This window comes from Ranitomeya variabilis, chromosome 3, assembly GCF_051348905.1.
Source record: "Ranitomeya variabilis isolate aRanVar5 chromosome 3, aRanVar5.hap1, whole genome shotgun sequence".
Taxonomy (NCBI): Eukaryota; Metazoa; Chordata; class Amphibia; order Anura; family Dendrobatidae; genus Ranitomeya; species Ranitomeya variabilis.
The window spans coordinates 710,990,859-711,015,751 of NC_135234.1; the positions used below are offsets into that span (position 1 = coordinate 710,990,859).

The 24,893-nt window shown below is 45.7% G+C and overlaps 1 protein-coding gene across 1 annotated transcript in view; it reads left to right on the forward strand.

Moving 5' to 3' along the window:
* Positions 1-1,059: 1,059 nt before the first annotated feature.
* UBL3 (ubiquitin like 3) overlaps positions 1,060-24,893 on the forward strand; it is a 141,668-nt gene continuing 117,834 nt past the window's right edge. The window contains exon 1 of the mRNA XM_077298277.1: positions 1,060-1,562. Coding sequence (XP_077154392.1) covers positions 1,536-1,562 — 27 coding nt within the window. The 5' untranslated portion in view covers positions 1,060-1,535. The remainder of the gene's footprint in view (positions 1,563-24,893) is intronic.

The window sequence follows — 24,893 nt, forward strand, 5'->3', positions numbered from 1 at the left end:
CTGTGGTTACGGGGGGCTCTCTGTGATTACTGGGGGCTCTCTGTGGTTACGGGAGCTCTCTGTGGGTACGGGGGTCCCTATATGATTACGGGGGGACTCTCTGTGATTAAGGGGGGACTCTATGTTGTTACAGGGGGCTCTCTGTGGTTACACGGGCCTCTATGTGATTACGGTAGGGACTCTCTGTGGTTACGGGGGGCTGTCTGTGGTTACGGGGGGCTGTCTGTGGTTACGGGGGGGCTCTCTGTGGTTACGGGAGCTCTCTGATTACAGGGGGCTCTCTGTGGTTACGGGGGGCTCTCTGTGGTTACGGGAGCTCTCTGATTATGGGGGTCTCTCTGTGGTTGCGGGGGGTCTCTCTGTGGTTACAGGGGTCTCTCTGTGGTTACGGGAGCTTTCTGATTACAGGGGTCTCTCTGTGGTTACGGGGGTGTCTGTGGTTACTGGGGTCCTCTGTGGTTACAGGGGTCTCTCTGTGGTTACGGGAGCTTTCTGATTACAGGGGTCTCTCTGTGGTTACGGGGGTCTCTCTGTGGTTACAGGGGTCTCTCTGTGGTTACAGGGGTCTCTCTGTGGTTGCAGGGGGTCTCTCTGTGGTTACGGGAGCTTTCTGATTACAGGGGTCTCTCTGTGGTTACGGGGGCTCTTCATCGGAGATAGCCACAGCCCACGCTGATGGGTAGTTGAGGACGGTGCATGTAGGATATATGACTTTCTCTCTACAGTCCCCTATGATGGACCAATAACACTAGCTGAGGGAAATGCTGCTCATGTAACTCCTGACCTCAGCTACACTCTGCAGATACCGCTCGGCTTGCCGCAGCGGCACTTGTCCCCCCATCATTTCCCCCCGTCACTTGGTGTCACGACTGACCTACAGGGTCTCCTCCTGCTCCCACTGAACGCGACTCTCCCCAATCACATCACGAGACTACAACTCCCGACAGCCAAAGGCAGGAGGCGCATGCGCACTGAAGAAAAAGGGACTTGACTTCGACGCTCTTTAATACTGTGGGCGTGATCAAAAAGATTTTCGCAACTAAGCCCCTCCTCTTCTCCGCGGCCGCCATGTTTATGCCAGAGAGACGATGACAGGAAGGAGAAGCGTCTGATCTCTGCGTGAAATCCCGCACGGAGCGAAGAGGCTGCGGGAGAGCGGGAGCCGAGTGAGGGCGGCGTGTCGGTGCTGTGTCCGGTGGCCGCTGCTCCGGAGGGGGTGACGCAGCTCCCGGGGATGAGGCAGTGACGCGGTGTCCTCCTCCCCGCAGGTATTTTTAGCTCGGGACAAGGAGTTATTTGTCTTCTTCCTCCGGCTGATTAACCCCTCACCCCCTGGAGTGAAACTTTACCCCGTGCAGGGGGAGGGCAGCGTCCGAGCGCCCACATCGTACGGAGGGGCACACACCCCCATGCCAAGGCTGCCCCTGCACCCGGAGACCCCGCGCCCTCTGCTGCTCTGGATATAACGCTCACCGGGAACTATCGCCCTCCTCCTCCTCCGCTCAGCGGCTCCGCGCTCCTGTGTCATTGTCAGGATGTCATCCCCGGTGCCCGTGGATATGGTAAGATGCCAGCTGGAGGGCTGCCATGCTGCTTGTGTTTACCAGGGAGGGGGCACGGCTGTACGGTCCATCCTTGTGATGCCCCGGCCAGGTGGTGGCGCTGTGCCCTCACATTGCTGTGCTGACCTCTACTGATGTGCCCGCTCCCGGGTGGCAGCATCCACATTGCCCTGGTGTGTGTGTTTCTTATGGAAATGTTCATTTGTATAGCGCCACCATATTCCGCAGCCCCGTACATTCACGGCCGACATTGTCTAATGTACGTGACTGCAGGATAGGTTTGCGCCATATACAGTATATATGGTCGCTAGGTATTTGCTTCCTCTGTGTGCCGGCGGAGGTCACTACACAATACCCTCCTGGTATTGTGTAGCTGTTGGCATCCTGTGCCCACTCATTCCCTTATGTACTGTATCACACCATGGAGAGTATATACTGATGCCACGTATGGTAATGGTGGCCATCGGGGACCTCTAAATGTTGTACCACATTGGTGGAGGTGCCGTATAGTACGTTGTCCCAATAGCGATCTTATTGTGATTCCCTCCACCGACTGGGATGAGATCCTGGGCATCCAGATCTATAGGCAGGATCAGATCCCACATTGGCATGAGCGAACACACAGCAGATTGACCCCAGTACAGCAGGGGAAGTGTACAATCCTACTCTATTGATTTCCAACCCAAGGCTTAGCTGTAGTTTTGCTTCGGCAGCATGGCCCTAAGCTATCAGGGCATGCTAGAAGTTGTAGTTTTGCAAGAACTGCTTGCTGGGAATTGTGATTTTGCAATAACTATAGATCCACAGCTTGGAAACCCATGTTCTGTTTCATATCAAAACATTAGCATCTTCTCAATCAGGTTTTTTTTCTTATCCATTTTCTGCATTTTTAGACTAATTTGTGATCATTGTGAGGATGAGGTATATACCATTGCTATGTTTGGCATGTGGTTTGACCCCATTGCAGTACCCTATTAAACTCTTTCAAACCTTTGTGTGTGCACACTTGATGCAACATATTTTTGGTACTGTTTCTAGGGGATCTTATGAACCACTTACAGAGCTGTTCATGTGGACTCTCCGTGTCTGGCACTGTTTGGGAGGGCTAGTTACTTCTTTTGGTGTTTATGGTGGCAATATGTGGCTGGTCTGTTTACCATGTCACTCCATGGTAGAACCTATAGGGTCTCTCTCTGGCTGGCACTGGTTATGGAGAGCTGTTGCAGCATTGTTTATATAGGCAGCCTTTCCCTATTTATAGGGCACTGTTAATGAGTTAGTTTGCGGATCATACTGCTTATGATGCCGTTATAAGGGTCTGTCTCTGGCTGCTGCTTTGTAGGGACATACTTCAGCTTGGGGTTCATGCAGACTTGCTGTTTTAGTGCCTTCTGGCTGGCACTCATTTTGGAAAATATGGCCTGGCACAATTTAAGGCATTTTTGTGGCTGCGTGTGATCTATAGGGAAGTGAATGCAATGTCCACACAATTATGGGACCTGTCAGCACTTCGTACAGTGTAGGTTCGTCTTCCTCTCCCCGTGGCTTCATGTATCAGCAGTTTGTATCTGCAGTGCAGATCTCCAAAATCTGTTCCCGTCTCTTTGAAGTTCCCTCTTTGCAGCCATTACAGTGATATATGCGGTGGGCTGCTGTTTGTGGGAATGATGACGTGCGGATGACACTCACATCTGGTGGTCTACGCTCCACCAGTCCTTATCAGCATGTTGTGTCTGAAGATTTACTGGTTCTGCCGGGTTTATGCCGGTGCTTCTTACCTAACCTGTTTTATGTCGTTGCTCTTTTCTTAAAGGTATACTACACACATATGTGATCATTTACACAAACCAAGAGACCCTTATATACAATTACTCAGGTCCTGCAAACATGTGTAATCCAGTGGATATACCTGGATGGCAAGATGTGATTGCCTGCAAGTAGCTGTGAAATGTTGGTACTCTCACAATGTAATCTGAAAATTTCCTACTTAATTTAGACTGAAATAAACATGCCTTGTTGGCTCAGGATGCAATTCACCGAAGACCCCACCACCACCTCCAGAACATGTGCCGTCATATCGCCTCTTCAGTCTCCTCCAGTGCTGACGCTCCGGTGGTCCCCACTAGGTTCTACCTTCCTCCGATAAATGCCAGCTTTACCCCTTAAGTCCACACACACCTTAGATAGCGATCGGCCAAACAATGATTCAGTCTACCGTTCGGCTGACAGTGATCTCCCCCATACATGGGTGCGCTCGCTTGGCCGAGGGCTCCAGTGTTCTCTATAAAGAGAGCCACTGTCAGACATGTATCCGGGAGAACAAAAGGATCTACAGTCCGAAATCTGACATACCGCATCCTTATCTCCCCCAATATCATCTACTAGTGGAAAGTGAAGAGGTCCTCATACACTTAGACTATCGGCCAAACCCATGGATTTGGATGACATTAGTCTAATTTGGGGGCTTCCTGAGTTGCCCTGGATGAAGGGACAAGCACATGGACGCCTTATTTGTGATCCAGAATAGTCTAATGTACGTTTAGACATGGATTTCGGTCTGTTGACTTCATTCAAGTTTTTCGACAGTCGTTTACTGGCTTGTTTAGATGTTTGTTTGTTTTTTGCCTGCATAAACTCTCCAACCACCTTGTGATTTGTCTTTTTGCTAGGTGTTACCGGCCTCTTTGCACCAGCAGATAATTGGGAGCAAATGTTCTTATGAACTCTTCTTCCTGGTTATGTCCTGTATCTACTGGTTCAGGACATAAGATATTAGTGATTATTATATATATATATTTTTTTTTTTGTGATTCCTCCACACAGTTTCAATTGCTACTTCATTAATACTACTGTATTAATACTACTGTATTTTGATAGTATTGTGTGCTAAGAACCAGTGGCCAGACTCAAGTATGGGAGGGAAATCTGACCTGTAGGCACGTCCGTGCCACCCTGCCTGTAACGATTGTAAGATTGATCAGGCCCAGTAAAGTTTTATGTGTGACAATCTCCAGCTGAATTGTGTCATAGTTATATAGTCCTATCAATAGGAAACAATTATCAGAGAGCCGCTGAGATTTGCGGATCCCACTCCGGCCAGTCCTCTGTTTACAGCAGCGATAATAGGAAACCTGTTAAGTCTGATTTACGCCATAGAAAAAACGTCTAGAATGAAAATTCTGTGACAGGAATGATGTCCCACAACCCTCTGCCTCGACTTGGGCATATTACTGCAGATCTAGCTGCATCTTCGTAACATTTGGCTTTTGTGATAATTCAACTTAAGAAGGGTACCGCAATGGGGTCAAACCCCACATATTAACGGGGTTGTCGGGTCTCCTAAGAAAAATCTGCAGTCACCCTGAATGGAGACATTGTACATTTCTCCTCCTCTGTGCGGGTCAGTGGGCTCCTGACCACATATGTGATTTGGATACTTGCCCACTCAGCCAACTTATCTCTAAAGGAGAGAATTGCAGAACTGTAGTTGGCACTTTACCACAAGAATGCAAATGGAGTTAGTCAATTAATATGGACATATTAATTTACCGTTGGACAGAGCTGCCTGATGCAGAATGGTTCTTTTGGAATAGAGACGTGTGATGACTTTTGGGCCCTCTTCACTTATCGGACATTCACAGTGCGACTGAACTGGCCAGACCGGTCCCCGGTTTCCTTGCCCAGAAAGCAGCAGCATTATATATGCCTATTGAGGGTGTTGAGATTGGGTCAGGAGACCTGCGGCCAGACCGTGAATGCTGGATGTGTACAGGCGGCCTTAAGCCATGTTCACACGACACTCGCACAAAGTGGATGTGACTGAATGTGGGAATATACGCATCGTAAAATGACTTGTGCTGGAGATTCGAAACATAGGTAATTGCCCTTAAGGGCTGTTTAAAGGGAGTTATTGCGCTGCAGATTTTCTGCTGTGGAATTGTATGTGAAAACTCTGCAGCACGTTGCAGTAGTGCCAAAGAGAATTGGCCTGCAATGGGGGCGTCTAAATCCAAAAGGTGAAAACTGCGGCAAATCCGCAGCATGGCCGCAAGAAGAAATTCACAATTTGGTGCAAAATTTTCATCTCTGGAGTTTTGCTGTAGAATACCCGCATGGTATCGGCCCCGTTTCGTCCCTCCTCTTGTTGTAGTGTGGGTGTATGAGCGTTCAGATTGTTGGAAGGGACCTTCCCCATGGAGGAACATGATATATTATGTGCTGTGGAATCGGAGGGCTCCACGTGCCGCCACAATGGCATGGTAATAACGGGCGGTGCTGGTATGTCTTTGCTGAATGCACCCATTGTTTTTTCTCTGCTTCCCCCATCGTGTAGAGAAGTGGTAGAAAACATTCTTATACTATATCAGCCTCCTATACACTGTCATTATCGTGCAAGCTAACCCATAACTCCCACCATTTGTATTATTCATGTCACCGGCAACAAAAGTTCACTGTCCTCTGCGCTTTTGTCCTGTCCTCACTGCGTTTGGGTTGTGCACCATTTGGGGACTTTTTTTTTTTTCTCTCGCGAATGCATATATTTGGGGCCAAAAATCATTTTTTGCAATTGGGTTTCTTTTTAAAAATTTCATTGTTTGCCTCCTACAGCCTCTGCCGGCAAGACAGCATAAGTTAAAGGGGAATCCGTCAGCCTGCTAGGATGGACAACACCTTTTAAGCCACATTCAGTATTCGGTCAGTATCTTACATCAGTATCTGTAAGAAGCCAAAACCAGGAGTGGGTGATAAATACAGAAGTGGTGACGAGTTTCTTTTATACTTTTCCTCTGATATAAAAAACTGACACCATACTGGACGTGGCTTTCATTTTATTTATTTTTTCCCCTGTACTCCTGTCGGGGCGGCCGCCTTCCCGAATCTGGATGATAAATGTGACCGGGTGCAATAAAACGGGGAAAAATGCCTTGCTAGTGTTACTCCAGCTTTGAATGTTCGAGTCTACGTTCTTTACGTCTTGGCCGACTGCCAGTGATGTTAGTGAGATTTCCTGATGTACGCCACTACGCAGTCATGTATTGACATATGTCGCCCTTGGGGTCCACACAGTACATTTCGCACGGCCCCTCAGTTTCAGGCCTATGTCACGCAACTGGGGCCCTGAGAACATGTTTGTCTTATACGTCAGATACTTTTCCTGGTATCTACGCGAAATGTAAGGTTCATGCACAAGTGCTTCTCACTAAATTAGAATATCATCAAAAAGTTAATTTCTTTCTGGTCTTCAATACAAAAAGTGAAACTCATATATTAGATAGTCATTACACACAGATTGATCTATTTCATGTGTTTATTTCTGTTAATGTTGATGATTATGGCTTACAGCGAATGAAAACCCAAAAGTAATTATCTCAGTAGATTAGAATACTTTATAACACCAGCTTGAAAAATGATTTTAAAATCTGACATGTTGGCCTAGTGAAATGTATGTTCAGTAAATGCACTCAATACTTGGTCGGGGCTCCTTTTGCATCAATTACTGCATCAATGCAGCGTGGCATGGAGGCGATCAGCCTGTGGCACTGCTGAGGTGTTATGGAAGCCCAGGTTGCTTTGATAGCAGCCTTCAGCTCGTCTGCATTGTTGAGTCTGGTGTCTCATCTTCCTCTTGACAATAGATTCTCTATGGGGTTAAGGTCAGGCGAGTTTGCTGCCAATCAAGCACAGTGATACTGCTGTTTTTAAACCAGTTATTGGTACTTTTGGCAGTGTTGAACGGTGCCAAGTCCTGCTGGAGAATGAAATTTCCATCCCCAAAAAGCAGAGTGAAGCGTGAAGTGCTCTAAAATTTCCTGGTAGACGGCTGCGCTTACTTTGGTCTTGATATAACACAGTGGACCTACAACCAGCAGATAACATGGCTCCTCAAACCATCACTGACTGTGGAAACGTCACACTAGACCTCCAGCAGCTTGGATTGTGGCCTCTCCACTCTTCCTCCAGACTCTGGGACCTTGATTTCCAAATGAAACGCAAAATTTACTTTCATCTGAAAGCAACACCTTGAAGCACTGAGCAACAGTCCAGTTCTTTTTCTCCTTGGCCCAGGTAAGACGCTTCCTGCGTTGTCTATTGGTCATGAGTGGTTGGACACAAGGAATGCGACACTTGTAGCCCATGTCCTGGATACATTTGTGTGTGGTGGCTCTTGAAGCAATGACTCCAGCAGCAGTCCACTCCTTGTGGATCTCCCCCAGATTTTTGAATGGCCTTTTCTTAACAATCCTTTCAAGGCTGCGGTTATCCCGGTTGCTTGTGCACCTTTATCTATCACACTTTTTCCTTCCACTCAATTTTCCATTAATATGCTTGGATACAGCACTCTGAACAGTCAGCTACTTTAGCTATGGCCTTATGTGGCTTACCCTCCTTGTGGAGTGTGTCAATGACTGCCTTCTGGGCAACTGTCAAGTCAGCAGTCTTCCTCATTCTTGTGGAGCTACTGAAACAGACTAAGGGACCTTTTTATACACTTAGGAAGCCTTAGCAGGTGTTTTATGTTAATTACCGTATATACTCGCGTATAAGCCGAGGCACCTACTTTTGAAACGGAAAACTGGATAAGCTTATTGACTCTAGTATAAGCCGGGTATGCATTGTCCCCTTATCCCTGTCCTGGTATGGATGCCTCCCCCGTTCAGTCCCTGTATGCATGCCTTATCCCTGTGTGCATGCCTTATCCCTGTGTGCATGTTTCCTATTGAAACAAAAAAACAACATACTCGCCTACCTGCGCGCCTTCGGTGCTGGCACCGCATCTCTTTCCGGCCGCCGGCGCCTGTAGCTCTTCCTGCCGAGCGATCACATGGTACCGCTCATTAAGGTACTGAATATGCGCTCTACGCCTATGGGAGTGGTGACGCGTCCATATTCATTACCTTAATGAGCGGTACCACGTGATCGCTCGGCAGGAAGAGCTGCAGGCGCCGGTGGCTGGAAAGAGATGCAGTGCCAGCACCGAGGACGCGCAGGTAAGTGAGTATGATGTGTGCGCCGGCTCCTGTTACCCTCTGCTCAGTCGCCCCCCTCCCCCGCCAGCTTTCTCTACCGTGACTCGTGTATAAGCCGAGGGGGGCATTTTCAGCACAAAAAAACTGTTCTGAAAAACTCGGCTTTTACACGAGTATATATACGGTGTTCTAATTTACTGAGATAATGACTTTTGGGTTTTCATTGGCTGTAAGCCATAATCATCAACATTAACAGAAATAAACACTTGAAATAGATCACTGTGTTTGTAATGACTCTATATAATGAGTTTCACTTTTTGTATTGAATTGAAATAAATTAATTTTTTGATATTCTATGTTAGTGAGAAGCACCTGTACGTCATGCAGAGACGATGATGATTTTTTTTTTTTTTCCCATGCACACACCTTCCCGATATGTTTTACTGTAGCAGTAAAGTGAGGCAGAGTACTATAATCTCAGTCACACGTTGTGGTGCTTTGTTTCTCCTTCCGCGCATTGTCATATGATTTTGTTTTTTTTTTGGGTGCCATTATTATTTATATCTATATATTGCACCATATGAGTGTTATTTTAAAAATCTCATTCATTTTGCTGTTTTGTAAGAGAAGCTGCCACCTGTCATGTCTGGCAGCGCCGCTCTCATAGAGAAAACCTGCAGTGTACTAGTGGGCACCATCTTCTAGAGTGCGTGGGCGGCCTGAGCATTCAACGCATCCATAGAAATCATGTATAAGCCCCCCAGAAAGAGGCCTGCTCTTACTAGGTCTTATGTCTGGGACCCCCACATTTATGTCCATGTCGCCCTATTAGATACAATCCCTTAAGCTTTTAAAAAAACTTGTTAAATGGTCATCCCCACGGTATCTGCATTGTACTAAGTTGGTAAAAATGTGTTACCCAGACCCGGAATAATCTGTAAATCCCGATGTCGTCCTTTGTTCAGCAGTGAATATGCCGTCACCCGGGGTGTAAGGACATCAAACCGTCTCGGGACAATAGGGATCAGGAGAAGGTACATGTGGGCAGTGCAGTCGGAGGTGGTGGGCGTACAGATGTAAATGGCAGGTTACTGCATGCCCCGCTGGTTACTGTGCTAGTGCTATTGATCTGCTGGCGCCCCGTGCAAAGGAATCCATTAGGCCTCATGCAGTGAGCGGATAATTCCTCTCTTCACAGAAAAGCAATGGGTGGAAGAAGCAGTAGAATGTGCCGGGGAGCGCTGGTTAATGACCCGGTGCCAGGAATGTAGCAGTGCTGGAGCGAAGTCTTGGCCTGGCATTAACAGGACGCTGTATGATTAACTCGGCCGCTCGGCACGGCTGCCATATTCAGGTGATATTGTATTGATGTAGCAGTGCTGACGACATCATCGGACATGTTCTGAGGCTGGGTTTCTGTACTTGTCACTTTAATGGGGTTTTCCCAGGCTATTTTCATGTACTGGTCCAAAACTACATAAACTTTGTACTTTACTCTGTCAGTGTGCCGTATTTCCGCCATTAGTCATCTGACTCCATCCACGTCAATGAGACGCCATAGCTCACACCCTGAGCATACTGCACACGCTCTTACCGTGTACATGAGCCGGCCGAACTGGTTTTCACCCTGTTGGGAATGGATCACGGTTGCTCCGAGTGACTGAACCTGCAAAAGAGCGGATGGAGAAAGTGGCCACATTGTGTAATGAAGTGATTGCTGCCGCACTATTCACTAGGAGCCCACAGCACTGAGTGACTGCGGACTTTTGGCCCCTGCTTAGACAACCCCTTTAAGGTATCCTATCAATTTCATTGATCCACCACTAGGCTATGTTCACTGCATCCAAAGCGCCAGGTGAATCCGCATGTATTTACTCTTCGTGTGCACCTACCCTTAGCTGATTGAAGGTGCCACAGCCCCCCGTGAGTGTCCCACCTCTGTTTACCAGACACATCTCCATATATTCAGTCTATACATCGTCTTTTTTTCATGCGGGTCCGCTCAGTAACCCTCCTGAAAAAAAACTAAATAAAGGCAAAAACAAATGACCAGTCCCAATCAGCCATCTTGTGACTGCAACTTCACTAACCAGAAGTCACAGGCAACGGTCACAATTTCTCAATAAAAGTCTGAGGCCCTCGTCCCGGCCCTCGTCCCGGCCCTCGTCCCGGCCCTCGTCCCGGCCCTCGTCCCGGCCCTCGTCCCGGCCCTCGTCCCGGCCCTCGTCCCGGCCCTCGTCCCGGCCCTCGTCCCGGCCCTCGTCCCGGCCCTCGTCCCGGCCCTCGTCCCGGCCCTCGTCCCGGCCCTCGTCCCGGCCCTCGTCCCGGCCCTCGTCCCGGCCCTCGTCCCGGCCCTCGTCCCGGCCCTCGTCCCCTTACATTGAGTTCTGACTTGCCCAGCAAACACTGGGGAAGAGAGCTGAAGTGACGCCGATAACAGATGAAAACGATGCATGGTAAGTATAAGGCTGGAGGCAGAGACCCCCTTCCCCCCCCTACTAGAGTGGTGCTTTAACCGTACCAGGTTTCCAAAGACCTGAAACTATTAAAAGAAATGACCTGACCGAGCTTCAGGCGGCATTCATTAGGAACCTCACTATTGGGACATGTGACTAGTGAAGTAATGACGCTTCAGAAAAATGCCGCCATTGTTTTCTTGAAGCTTCAGACTCTTTAAACCTCAGTGACTATCCCGGTGTCTACAAGACGTTGTGTGCACATTCCTAAAACACTGCTGTGTGAATCTGGACACAAGGAGAGCAGATTTCCTGAGATCCGGTTATTTTACATTGACATTTTGTGCCTGCTGTACTGTATATCACTTGACGCTTTTGGATGTGTCCCCCCTGGACGCTCTTCCTGAGGTCTCCGAGGTCACTTCTGGGAATTTATAGTTGTCACATGAGTTCTCTGATGGATAGCAGTCCCAATTCATGCCCAGCCGCCCACAGAACATTGTGAGGGTCAAGAGCCACGCTGAGAAGACGAGAAGTCTTTGAAGAACTGAGACGTGATCGCTCTTGGGGATTGTCTTGTGGCTTTCTGTTTTTGATTACTTTACGAGGCCCTGTGTACATTTTACTAGTACTATCTGTGTTGGGATTTATTACTGCATGGACCATACTGTCCAGCTTGTGACTAAGAGGCTCTTTGATAATTTTGGATCGTTACATGTCGTTTTCTTCTTTCGCAGTTGACAGCTGGTGGTTTTTGGTCCATATGTGGTCCTCCGAGGCTTTATTCTTCTCTTGGGAAATCCTGATTAATATTGCAGTCTCCTTTACACTGTTTCGGGTGGTCTTGGGAAGTGTCTGACACATCTGTGTATGGATGGTGTTGTTCTTGCAGTTGACTTTCCGCATCCTGAGATTTGGTCGCCCAACCCCCATATGCAGATCCTGCCCACGATGGCGCTGGTATCGTCTGGAGCATATTCTGCATCGTATGTGGATCTCTCTCCTATGCGTGGTCCGTCATTCATCTAATCATCCTCTGTCTCTAATCTATGGTCTATTTCATGCTCGGCGCCTCCTGTCTGATTTTCTAGGCAGTGGTTAGTACATTGGATGCTTCCTGCATTACTGATTATAGCTGCTTGTTAGGAGGGTTTATTAAATTTACACTATGCAGCAGATTGTTTTTCTTGTTGCTGGAGACACGTGGCCGCATATATTAAGCCGTGAGTATTTCTTAGAAAAGCAGAGAAATCCCTCTGGCTATAGATTCCATCTGCCAACTAGAGGGGGACGTCATGTACGTTTTTGCGGTAGTGACCTCATTTGATGTTGGATATTACTGAAGAGAACGTTCGGAACATTTGTATATCTGCGTGTGAAATGATAGCCTCTGAATACGGCTGTTTTGTGCGGCACGGCCCATATTCCTGAAGGCTTTAATCTGTGGCGCTCACTCTCTCCCATCATTTGTCAGGAGCGCCACTTCTGAGGGACGGTGATGGGAAGGTGTCTCGCTGCGCTCTTTTGATGAGGCACACTAAGTGATGTGACATTTGATGTTGCTCCTGGACCTCATTCAAAAACCTTTCCTGAAAGCACCGATTTCATGCAAGAAAATATAACTTTATTTCCGCGGCTTGTAAATCTAAAGAAAATATAGCGTTTGATGTTTGTAAAAATCAATTAGTCTTCAGTGCAGCATCATGTATGAAAACTGGAAGGACGCTGTGCCATCTGGAAGTGGGAAAGTGGGGTCCCGGTATTGGTCGAAATGTGGAAAATGTGCTCCTTTTGGGGGGAAACGCTCTGCACGCGCTAGTCTTAACCACGAGATGGTGCTTGTTTAAATGAGGCGAGCAAATCTGAATCTCGTCAGATCGGCTAATGTCTAACAGGTAGCCTGCTCTTGTCGGCCACACAGTTGAGCGCTCAGAGCTGCAAACAACCCCAGTAATGTCCGCACGTGGTCCTTAGAATGGCAGCGTTAGTCTGGGCCTTTGCTATATAATATATATATATATATATATTTTTTTTTTTTTTTTTTTTGGGAATTGCAATGCAAATCTGCTATAAAGTGCCGTGCACAAAGCTGCTTTTGGGTATATCTTCATGGAAAATACACAGTGGCAAAACTTGCACCAAATTTTGCAGATTTCACCTTTTATCTTTTTGTGAATTTAGTGAAGATTTATTCAACTACATTAATTGCAAAGGATCAATATCTGCAGCAAAAGTTGCTATCTGCTGTTGTCTGATCTACATCAGCGATTCATGCTGTGGATCTTCTCTGTATTGTGAGTATCTTGCAAATGTCAATCTACTACACCGGTCAGTTTATGCTGTGGATCTCTGTATTGTGAGTATCCTGCAAATGTCAGATCTACTTCAGCAGTCAGTTTATGCTGTGGATCTTCTCTGTATCCTGCTGATGTCAGATCTATAGCAGCAGTCAGTTCATTCTGTGGATCTTCTCTGTATCCTGCACATGTCAGATCTATAGCAGCAGTCAGTTCATTCTGTGGATCTTCTCTGTATCCTGCACATGTCAGATCTATAGCAGCAGTCAGTTCATTCTGTGGATCTTCTCTGTATCCTGCACATGTCAGATCTATAGCAGCAGTCAGTTCATTCTGTGGATCTTCTCTGTATCCTGCACATGTCAGATCTATAGCAGCAGTCAGTTCATTCTGTGGATCTTCTCTGTATCCTGCGCATGTCAGATCTATAGCAGCAGTCAGTTCATTCTGTGGATCTTCTCTGTATCCTGCACATGTCAGATCTATAGCAGCAGTCAGTTCATTCTGTGGATCTTCTCTGTATCCTGCACATGTCAGATCTATAGCAGCAGTCAGTTCATTCTGTGGATCTTCTCTGTATCCTGCACATGTCAGATCTATAGCAGCAGTCAGTTCATTCTGTGGATCTTCTCTGTATCCTGCACATGTCAGATCTATAGCAGCAGTCAGTTCATTCTGTGGATCTTCTCTGTATCCTGCACATGTCAGATCTATAGCAGCAGTCAGTTCATTCTGTGGATCTTCTCTGTATCCTGCACATGTCAGATCTATAGCAGCAGTCAGTTCATTCTGTGGATCTTCTCTGTATCCTGCACATGTCAGATCTATAGCAGCGGTCAGTTTATGCTGTGGATCTTCTCTGTATCCTGCACATGTCAGATCTATAGCAGCGGTCAGTTTATGCTGTGGATCTTCTTTGTATCGTGAGTGCGATGTCTTCTCATCTGCAGCTTTGGTGCTGTAATATGCCGCCAGATTTCTGTCTTGGAAATCTGCTGTGTATTTGACCTGTGTGCACGCACGCACGTACGTACCGCTCTGAGCAGTTATACAGAGGTAGTTATCAATAAAATGTGTAAAAGATGCTTCATGGGATGTCACATTACTGGATATAGGGGCTCTGTATGCCGCCATTAAGTTCTAGAGCACAATGGTCCCAATACATGCGCAAGAATGGAGCCAAGCAAAAATGTAACTTGCTCCACTGGCAGCTGATCGTCTGTATGTGATATGTAGTATGTCGTGCGGATCATTTAAACTGTAAATAAATCAGATTTTTATGATTGCAATTTTTATTTCATTGTGCGTTTTTTTTATTGCATTGCAATTGCACGTTGGTCATTAGGCCTATAGATTCCTGATTATTGGCAGCACTAGATTGTATCATACCCTATTTGTATAGAAGCATTAGCTGCTCATGCGATAATCAGGGCCGAGGACATTGCCCAGAGAGGGGGAGGAGGTGAGCTGTGACATATATATGGTGAATGGTGGGTTCTGTTACTAGCTGTATTGTATGTTGAAGTGTTACTGGACATTATTATTCCTGCCTTCCTTTGATTATTAAAAAGCAAACAAACAAAATGCTGAAAAGTGTTCTGTACAGTACATCAAATCGGAGTCTGCTAGGCCTAGTGACCAGTGGGAAAATGGCAAGATTTCTGCTGTTTTCTATGGTTCGAAATATAGAGAATTGAAGAAAAAATCAATCCCTAAAATAATCACATTTAACATACAAACCTGATTTAAATATTGGTCATTTTCTGATGACCCCTTACCTTTTATAGTACAGGAATGAGTAATTTCTTTCCTCTGGGCTGGTATTGAGGTAAGCTGTCGGCGTAGGCTCTGCTGTGTGTGTGGGCGCCTGGCGTACACCGAGTGTAAACGAGAGAAATCAGCACCTCGTACTGAGGAGTATGGAAGTGCCCGTCGCTGATGCCTTCCTCCTGCCATGTTGGAAAGCAAATCTCCCCCTTGCTGTATGCAGCTCAATGTTAGTCACCATTGACCAGTTGTGCTGAACGCGGCAGGGCCTCCCACCTGGTCCAAAAGCAATATGGAAGATCAGGCACCAAACGGCAAATTCTTGGTAAAAAACTTGTTCTTTTGTCCATGACAATCAAAAAGCGATCAGGAAGACACTGCAGGCAACGTTTCAGCCATAATTGCCCTTTATCAAGCCCAGAGAAGAAGTCATACAGTTCTTTGTGAATTCTTATCTGAGCTTGAAAAAGGCCAAGTGTCTTCCTGATGGCTTTTTAATTAGGATGGGCAGGTCTTCCAGGTCAGAGCTGTGGTTCCTTATCTCACTCGCCTCATGTCGCGGGATGTGCCGGCCAATGTATCCGCCCATAATGAGCGGCGATTGTACTGGCCTTTAAACAATCAGTCTGGGGACGATCGATCGTTAATACAGGGTTGCCTGGTTGCTAGGGAATCCCCACATGTACGTATGCTGGCTAACAGATGTAAATCATCCAGCTGCGGCGAGAAAAACTAAATCTGTGAGCACTAAAAAATACTCAGAGGACCCCCGAGCATGCTGGAGAAATCTCCAGTAACGAGTATATTCGCTCATCACTAATAGGGATCCTTTCACACTTGTCATTTTGATTTAAGTGATTTAGTTGTTGTTCTCTTTTTTTTATTTTTTATTTATTTTTTTAAATCAAAGCTATATAAGGCTATGCGCACAGGTTGCGGAATGGGGTGCAGAATTTTCCGCACAAAAACTGCATCTCCTGGCAGAAAATGCAGGTGCGGATTTTGTGCGTTTTTGTTGCAGATTTTGTGCAAATTTTCTGCGTTTTTTTTACCCCCTCGGATTTCTATAATCTAAGTGGTCAGAAACGCTGTAGTTCCGCACAAAAGAAGTAGCATGCCACTTCTTTTGATCCGCAGCGGTTTTCATGCGGATTTTTCCTCACCAGTAGCACAGCATTTTTTTTTTCTATTGACTAACATTGTACTGGAAATCACTTTGCGGAACTGCAGCGGATCCGCACTAATTCCGCCTCGTGTGCACACAGCCTTAGAACTATATAAGTATTTTCCCGGACTCTCATGTACGTGATTACTTGATTTTTAGCGGAGAGAGGAGGCTCCTTTGGCAGCAGCTTCTCTCCCCATAAAATAAACTCGGTTAGTGACCTTTCAGCTGGCTGATCCTTCACTCCCCCTATGTCATCTGTCATTGGAAAGTTAGGAAGCCCCCACATACACATCATATGGTCTTACCCCAGTTCTTCATCTGATTTGTGGGGTCTTGTAAGGACACGTGATGAAATGCCCTCTAAGAAGCCCCCGATTAGTGTGGCCCGCTCCATCCTGACAGTTTGAGGATATGCAGAGGAGTCACCCGTCACCTACTCTATATGATCTTGTGTTGCAGATGGAGGGGAATAAAGCCGCCTGATCTGAATCGTGAGCGTCTGATTACATTTCCTAAGGCTGCGGGCGGAAATTACTGTGTAGTTTGGAACCAGTAAAAACACGTCCAGATGTCCGAGAGGCTTCCTGACGCTGGGATGAGCAGTTATGTGGCCCTTCTATATAGCGCCAAATACAGCGATGATCCACAGATCCCGATCATCCGCGTACGGAGCTCAGTGCTATTCAAACCCAGAGCCAAAACATTAGGAGCTTTCACCAACTTTAAAAAAAAAAAAACCCTCAAAGTATCAGATTGTATATTGTTTACTTTATGTAGATTTTTATATAGTTTCTTCGGATATTCCCGAGTATTTGATACTCTGGCACTTGTCAGATCCTCTGGGAGAGGAGTTACCGAATATTACGGTTTTCTACATTACAACATAAGTATTTGGATAAATCGTGTAATAATAACATGGGAAGCCAATATGTTTGTGGTTTTTTGGCGCATGTTGTACATTTGCACTCCTGGGTCCCAGTTTCTCGTCTCCCATCGTTTTGTACCGTTTGTCTGTGGGATCGGGTTTTATATGTGCGGGCCTGAATGTTTTTTTCACATATAAGTTTACTTTGGTTCCTTACCGTGTAAAATCCTGCAGGAAGAATAAACTCTGGTGTGTACATTATCACATGCAGAAAGAATTCGCTCCTGCTCTATACAGGCCCCATTCACAGGCACTTTTTTTATCCTCTTTAATTCTGTGCCTAAAAGAACAGAGTGAAGGCGGCTGATGTGACCTGGGCGGCCGTCCAGATTTCGGCTGTAGAAGCCCACTGGTCTGCAGATGCTGCTGTGGATATGAGAACACCGCTGGATTTCTGTTTTATTACCAATTGGAATTTATGATTTTTTTTTTCTTAATGTGCATATAATGACAAAATTCTTCCACCAGGAAAGAGAAAAAATCATGGCACGCTCCATTCATAGCTGTAATATATACAGTGCATAAGGCTCCTAAGGCTGAGCCTGTGAGTCTTCATGCACTCCTCAGATCAGGCCGCATGGACCATGTACACGATCTAGGTTGCCATTGTGCTTGGGAATGTACTATTGGTGTTTTCTCCTATACTTGTATTTAAAAGTTCTTATTTCTGTGTTGCATGAATGCTTTTGACATAACTATAAAATGAACAGCTCTCTTTTGGGTAAACGGACTTGTTCTTTTAGCTGATAAAACCACTCCAAAGTGCCCGCCGCTAGGTTTCTTCCTTTTGCGTTACTTGCTGTCAATTGCCTGTTGTGAAGTGTGATCAGTCTCTACTACTAGACACCAAGACGTGCTGCAAAGTTCAGGATGGAAGTCCCTGCACCTCTAAGGCTGGCAGAATGCTGATGAAACAAAATTAAAGAAATTAGCTGGCAGAAATGTTGGTACAAGCGCAATTTGTAGGTGCACGTCCACACTGTGCCCATTAACAAGCGTAACCTAGGCTAAAGGTAAATGAGCATTAATTAGTAGATGCCAATAACCGTGTACGTGGTTGACGCTACTTTGATTAAAAAAAAAAAAAAAAGGCGTAAGGCCATGTGCACACGTTCAGTATTTTTCGCGTTTTGTTTCGCGTTTTTTTGCTATAAAAACATGATAAAAACGCGAAAAAAATGCGAAAAAAACCGCTAACATATGCCTCCCATTATTTTCAGGGTATTCCGCATTTTTTGTGCAAATGTTGCATTTTTTTCCGCGAAAAAATCACTTCGCGGAAAAAAAAGCAACATGTTCATTAAATTTGCGGAATTGCGGGGTTCCGCACACCTAGGCATGCATTGATCTGCTTACTTTCCGTATGTGGCTGTGCACACCATGCGGGAAGTAAGCAGATTATATGCGGTTGGTACCCAGGGTGGAGGAGAGGTGACTCTCCTCCACGGACTGGGCACCATATAATTGGTCAAAAAAAAAGAATTAAAATAAAAAATAGTGATATACTCACCTTCGATGGCCCCGGAGTCTTCCCGCCTCTCAGGTGCATGCTGCCGCTTCGGTTCCTATAGATGGTGTGGTGAAGGACCTGCGGTGACGTCGCTGTCTTGTGATTGGTCGTGAGACCGGACATGTTACCGCTCTCGTGACCGCGACGTCATCGAAGGTCCTGCACACACACATCATCTATAGGAACGGACGCCGCTGAGGAGATCGGCTGTCTGCAGGTGAGTATAACCATTTTTTTAATTACTTTTAAACATTTTATCTTTTACTATTGATGCTGCATAGGCTGCATCTATAGTAAAAAGTTGGTCACACTTGTCAAACACTATGTTTGACAAGTGTGACCAACCTGTCAGTCAGTTTTCCAAGCGATGCTACAGATCGCTTGGAAAACTTTAGCATTCTGCAAGCTAATTTCGCTTGCAAAATGCTAAAAAAAAAAAACGCGAAAAAAACGGGAAAAAATGCAGAAAAAAAACCATGCGGATTTCTTGCAGAAAATTTCCAATTTTCTTCAGGAAATTTCTGCAAGAAATCCTGACGTGTGCACATACCCTAAGACATACATCTGCGACAAGGTGTATCCAATCAGTGTGGTCCTATCTTGCTGTACGCCAGCAGGCCTCAATGGATGGGGTAGAGCAGGACCCCGACCCCACTACTTGGACACTTGCCTGTGGATAAAACTCCCACTCAAAAAGAATTCAGATCTTGGAAAGATTAGAATGGTGTATGATCCAAAAGGTTTAGCAAGACCCTGCTCTTCTACAAGTTGTGTGTGGGGAATAAACCTTTTCCCACCCTCCTGTGGAGAGCCATAGTAAGGCTGCGGTCACATGTTGCGTTTTTGTGGTGTTTTTTTTTTTTGCATCTTTTGTCTTTGTTATGCAACTTAAAAGCTGCTTTTTACAGTACCAGCGAAAGCGATGAGATGTCACAAATGTCATGCACACTTTATTTTATTTTTTTTTCCCTGGCTGAAATGTAAGATTGAATCATTTTTGACATCTGGAGTGTCCATTCTTAAAGTGGTGTGTTTTTTTTTTTCTTTTTTTTCTTTTTTTTTTCAGCGTTTTTTTTTTTTTTTTTTTTACACTGCAAAAAGGTGACCAGGCCTTATTTTACAAGTTTGCCGTCAGTGAGAAAAATTCAGTGTTTGCACTACACACTGTGAGGATTCTCCGGCGGCGGGCAATTTGCATACATGCAATCATGTGCCGACTAGACATACGCGACCATGCTCCATGTAAGTGCACTGAGCAAGGCCGGACCCGTCTAGTCGGAATGTGACCGACAGTACGCTAATCACAGCCTTATGGTCACGGGACTGCCGGCTCCTGCTGCCTGTACCAGAGACTCCTCAGTGTGCGGGATGGGAGAACTCGCAAGTCTGCAGTTACGTAGAGCGACTGCAGACTTGTAGCCTAAGGCCGGGCAGCCCCTTTAAATATGTACTGTAGACAATTCAGCCAAGTAACCTGCAGCAAAAAAGGCGCCAAAAGTCCTGAATGAGAGGCATTTTTTTTCAACTCATTGTTTGGGCAGCAAAAACCAATCAAGTGTGAGCTTGGCCTAAAACCAGTGGCATTGCTCCCGCTGGCATAGTCTTGCCTACTGACAAGTGTTCTCCGATGCTATATGGCACGGCCTATAGGTAACCGCTCATTATTTCCTTCTTGTCAGCTTTTTAGCAGGACTCCTCCCTGAGAGCACAGCTGTGACCCTGACTCTAGGCGGCAGCCTGTCAGCCACACTCTGCCAGAGACCAGTGACCTTCATCCCTCATGCTTTACAGTGCAGCCTTCCTTGTTGTAGACTCCTATAGGAACAAATGGGTAAATGCATTCAGTGATGAGATCCTTGGGTGGATATTGGATGGTCTGAGATCTAGCGGATTAACTCTTGTGTTAATTACATGTCTGTAGTAAGAAGTGATCTGCCGTCAGTGGCTCCGTGTCTGCAGTCCTTATGCAGACGTATGTGTCTCCATGGTAACACACTGAAAATATACCAACAGAAACGGCCGTTGGGGACAGATGAGAAGGATTCGCACATATACCCGCGTTCAGACTGCACACAGTACTCCCAGTAACCATAGCGACACATGAGCGTCTGCTGGGCCTGGAGACACAAATACAACTAATGCTGATCACAATTGGAATAATGAGAACAAACCTTGTATACTCCACAGCCTGTAATTTGTGGCTAGTTTAACAATAGATCGGCTCTCGGCGGAAAATTCTCCTTGTTGGGCGACACAATGCAGGAGTTCAATCATAAGGGCGTGTGATTGCACATGTTTGTACATACGAGCGGGCGTCTGATCAGGGCCGCGTCCCCTGCCTGTATATAGAGCAGGATCAGGGGGGATCAATATACCTGATGACGGCCATTAATTCCAGGTGTAATGCCGCTCTGCCGTGAGTGGACCGGTCTTAGGCCGTAAGTAAATACAGGCATGGAAGGGAAGAATGTCAGCCGCCCTGTAAAAATGTTGACTGACCAGTTTGGGGAGTTGTTGTAACCTTTAGGACTTTTCGCTGTCTTCCTAGCCCTGACAGCGAGGAGCGCTGGCTTATTTGGCCGGACTCCAGAGATTCAGCCTCACAATAGTAAATGGCGCTTTTATTTGTAGCCACATCTGATCTGGTGCTTGTTCCAGTTCTCTCTTCATTGTTTGGTTTTAGCTGGTTTCTGGAGAGACTGTTATTCTTTTATACAAGTCTGTTCTTGATGTTAGAGAAGCTGCTACTTCTGTGAGGCTATGTGCACACGTTACGGATTAGGCTTAGGAATTTCTGGTGCGGATTCTGCCTCTCCTGGCAGAAAATGCACCTGCGGATTTGTCGTTTTTTCTTGTGCGGTTCCGCAGCGTTTTTTTTGCGGATTTACTGCATTTTTTACCCCTGCGGTTTTCTATAATGGAATGGGTACAAAAATGCTGCAGATTCGCAAAAAAGAAGTGACATGCTATTTCTTTTAAACCCCAGCATTTCCGCAGTGGATTTTCCGCAAAGTGTGCACAGCTTTTTTTTTTTTCTCATTGATTTACATTGTACTGTAAATCAATTGCGGATCTGCAGTGTTTCTGCACCTCAAAAAACACTGCGGATCCGCAGAGAATCCGCAACGTGTGCACATAGCCTGAGGTGTGAGTGGCCAGTGATGCCTCTATGATCAGTGCACTTAGTACAAGCCGATCATCAGATCACATCCTCTTCCCCACCTTAACGTTCTGTCATTCATGAAAAGACTAAAGACTTGTTCACACGAACAGGTACCGTAATTGGTTAAATGATGCAACTGTAACTCGTGACGGGCAAGCGGTCAGGCACGTGTTTCCAGTGGCTTGTGAAAGTATTCACCTCCTTTTGGAATTTTATGTCTTGCTACCTCACAACCTGGAATTTGCTTTTTTTTTTTTCTTTTAGGGTTTGCATCAGTTCCTGTAAAGTACATCCCTACAGCTGTAAACATTTGGTTTTCTTTTTTATTGTGGAAAAAACAACAAATAGGACAAAATAACTGAAAACTTCAGTGTGCATAACTATTCACCCTCCCCCTAAAGTCTGTACTTTGTAGAGCCTCCTTTCTCGGCAATTACAGCTGCAAGTCATTTTGCCACTGGGAATGTTGCCCATTTCTAAAGGAAAAGCTGCCCCAGCTCCTTCACAGTAGTTGGTTTCGTCTGGTGAACAACAGTCTGCAAGTTTGACCACAGATGGAATGGGCTTTGACTATGCTGCTCCAAAACATTTACACGTTTCCCCTTAAAGGGCCACTGTCACCCCCCTCCAGCCGTTATAAACTAAAAGAGCCACCTTGTTAGAATGCAGCATTACTGCTGCACAAGGTGGCTCTTTTAGTTTATAACGGCTGGAGGGGGGTGACAGTGGCCCTTTAAACAACTCGAGTGTTGATTTAGCAGTATGATTTGGGTCATTGTCTTGTTGGAAGGTAAACCTCCATCCCAGTCTCAAATCACTGACAGAATGAAACTGGTTTTGATCAAGAATATCACAGTATTTTGCACCGTCCATCTTCCTTTCAACTCAGACCATTTTCCCTGTCAATGCTGCGGAAAAATATCTCCCCAGCATGATACTTCCACCACCATGTTTCACTATGGGGATGGTGTTCTTGAGGTGATGAGCTGTGTTGGTTTAGCGCCTGACATGGTTTTTACCTTGGTGGCCAAAAAGTTCAATTTTGGTCTCGTCTAACCACAGCACCTTCCTTCAAACATTTTGGGAGTCTCCCACATGTCTTTTGGTAAACTGAAAATGAGCGTCACAATTTTTGTGTGCAAGTAAAGGCTTTTTTTCTGCCCACTCTTCCATAATGACCACCTCTATGGAGTGTACGGCTTATTGTGGTCATATGGACCGATTCTCCAGTCTCTGCTTGGGAACTCTGCGTCTCCTTCAAGGTTACGGGACCTTTTGGTCTCTTTGCTGCCTCTCTGATTAATGCCCTCCTGTGGCCTTTCAGTGAAGGTATATACTGACCGGCATGGGACACTTAGATTGCACACTGGGGGGGGACGTCCTGTCACTAAACATGTGACTTGTGAAGGTAATTGCGTGCATAAGAAATTTTTAGGGGCTTCACAGCAAAAAGGGTGAATACACATGCACATGACGCTCTTTATTTATTTGATTCCATACATTTGAATTTATGCCTATATTTTTCTCACTTCACCAACTTGTATGTACTACTGATGTATTACACGCAAATCGGATTGCGAAAATATTTACCCACAGGTTGTAATGTAACAAATTAGGTTAAAAAAAACCAGGAGGAAGAGCCCCCTCTGCCTGAATAGTGTCACAAGCCGCTGTATACAGGCGACAATCGGTGACGGTTGGATAGTGATTGCCACATTGTAACATTGTGCGTTGTGTTCACAGTCCGTCCAAAGTGTGTTTGTGTTCAGTGTTCCCAGAAGGGATTCTATTAATTTGGATACATAAATTCATAAAGTATTGTACAAACCTTTCCGTGGATTCTGTAGAAAGTCTAATCAAATTAGAGAGAAAATGTTCGCTAATCAATTTCACGATTTTATATGAACAGAAGCATTTGCAGTAATAGCAACCAGCAAGACAAGGATGTTACTGGTTCCAGTGCTTCAACTGGTATCAAACATTGTCTCGGGAACACAATCAGCCACCGAGAGACTAGTTTAGGACTTGAATCTCTACTACTTTTTGCCGGTCTAATCATTGAAATGAGGGAACAGTCTCCATTTGCATTACATAATTTCCAAGAGATGAATGAGAATTAGTCGCCCGCATAAACTGTATCATGCATGATGAACGTGTGTTTTAGGCACATCGTTTAAAGGGAATCTGTCATCAGGTTTTTGCTACCATGTCTAGGAGCAGCATAATGTGGGGAAAGGGACCCTGATTCCAGCGATATGTCACTTTGTATCACAACTGATGAACACTGTAAACTGTCAGAGTTCTTGGATATAGCAGAGCTCAGAAAGCTGCCCTCACCCTACAGCTGTCTATGTACATTGTCTATCAACAGTGAGCTGCTTATCGTGCACGCGGCTAGTCAGTGCTGATCTCCTGCTAATAAATCACTCGTTAGGCTGTGTGCAGTTTCAATATAATAAGTGACACGTGACTGAAATCAGGCTCTCTGCCCCTACCTCAGATTACATAGCAAAAACCTGCTGACAGATTCCCTTTAGTCGCTCAACCCGTTCACACTGCACAATTATCATGACCGATGGGTTAACGATAGAATCGTCTTACAGCTTTATACATTTGTTTCACTGTCTGTAATTCATTGGCCAGGCATGGGTCTCATCATAGGCATAAATGAGGCAAGGTTGGCCGCGGCCGGTCCCTCTATCATGGCCTGTACTCACACCATGACACATCTCAACTTGTACAAAGACTGCCATTCAGTTGAAACGCGAACATGTAATACATTTTCCCAGTTTCCAGATGGAGCTTTTCTTGGCCTTGATACTTGATCACCGGTGGTTGATGACAAAGGACGATGAGAAGTCACAATAATAATAGGAATTGGGCAACCAAGACTTTTTGAACACTTAGATGGCAAGGGAAGGTCCACTTCCAAGCTCACATGAAGTTGTGGGTGCACAGGCCCATGGCTAATATGGCTATAAGACATGGTCATAAAACATCATGGCCACAAGTTGGCGTGAACCTGAAGACCTCAAAATAGTGCCGTCTTAGGGTGCCAAAGTTCATCCAAGTCAGCA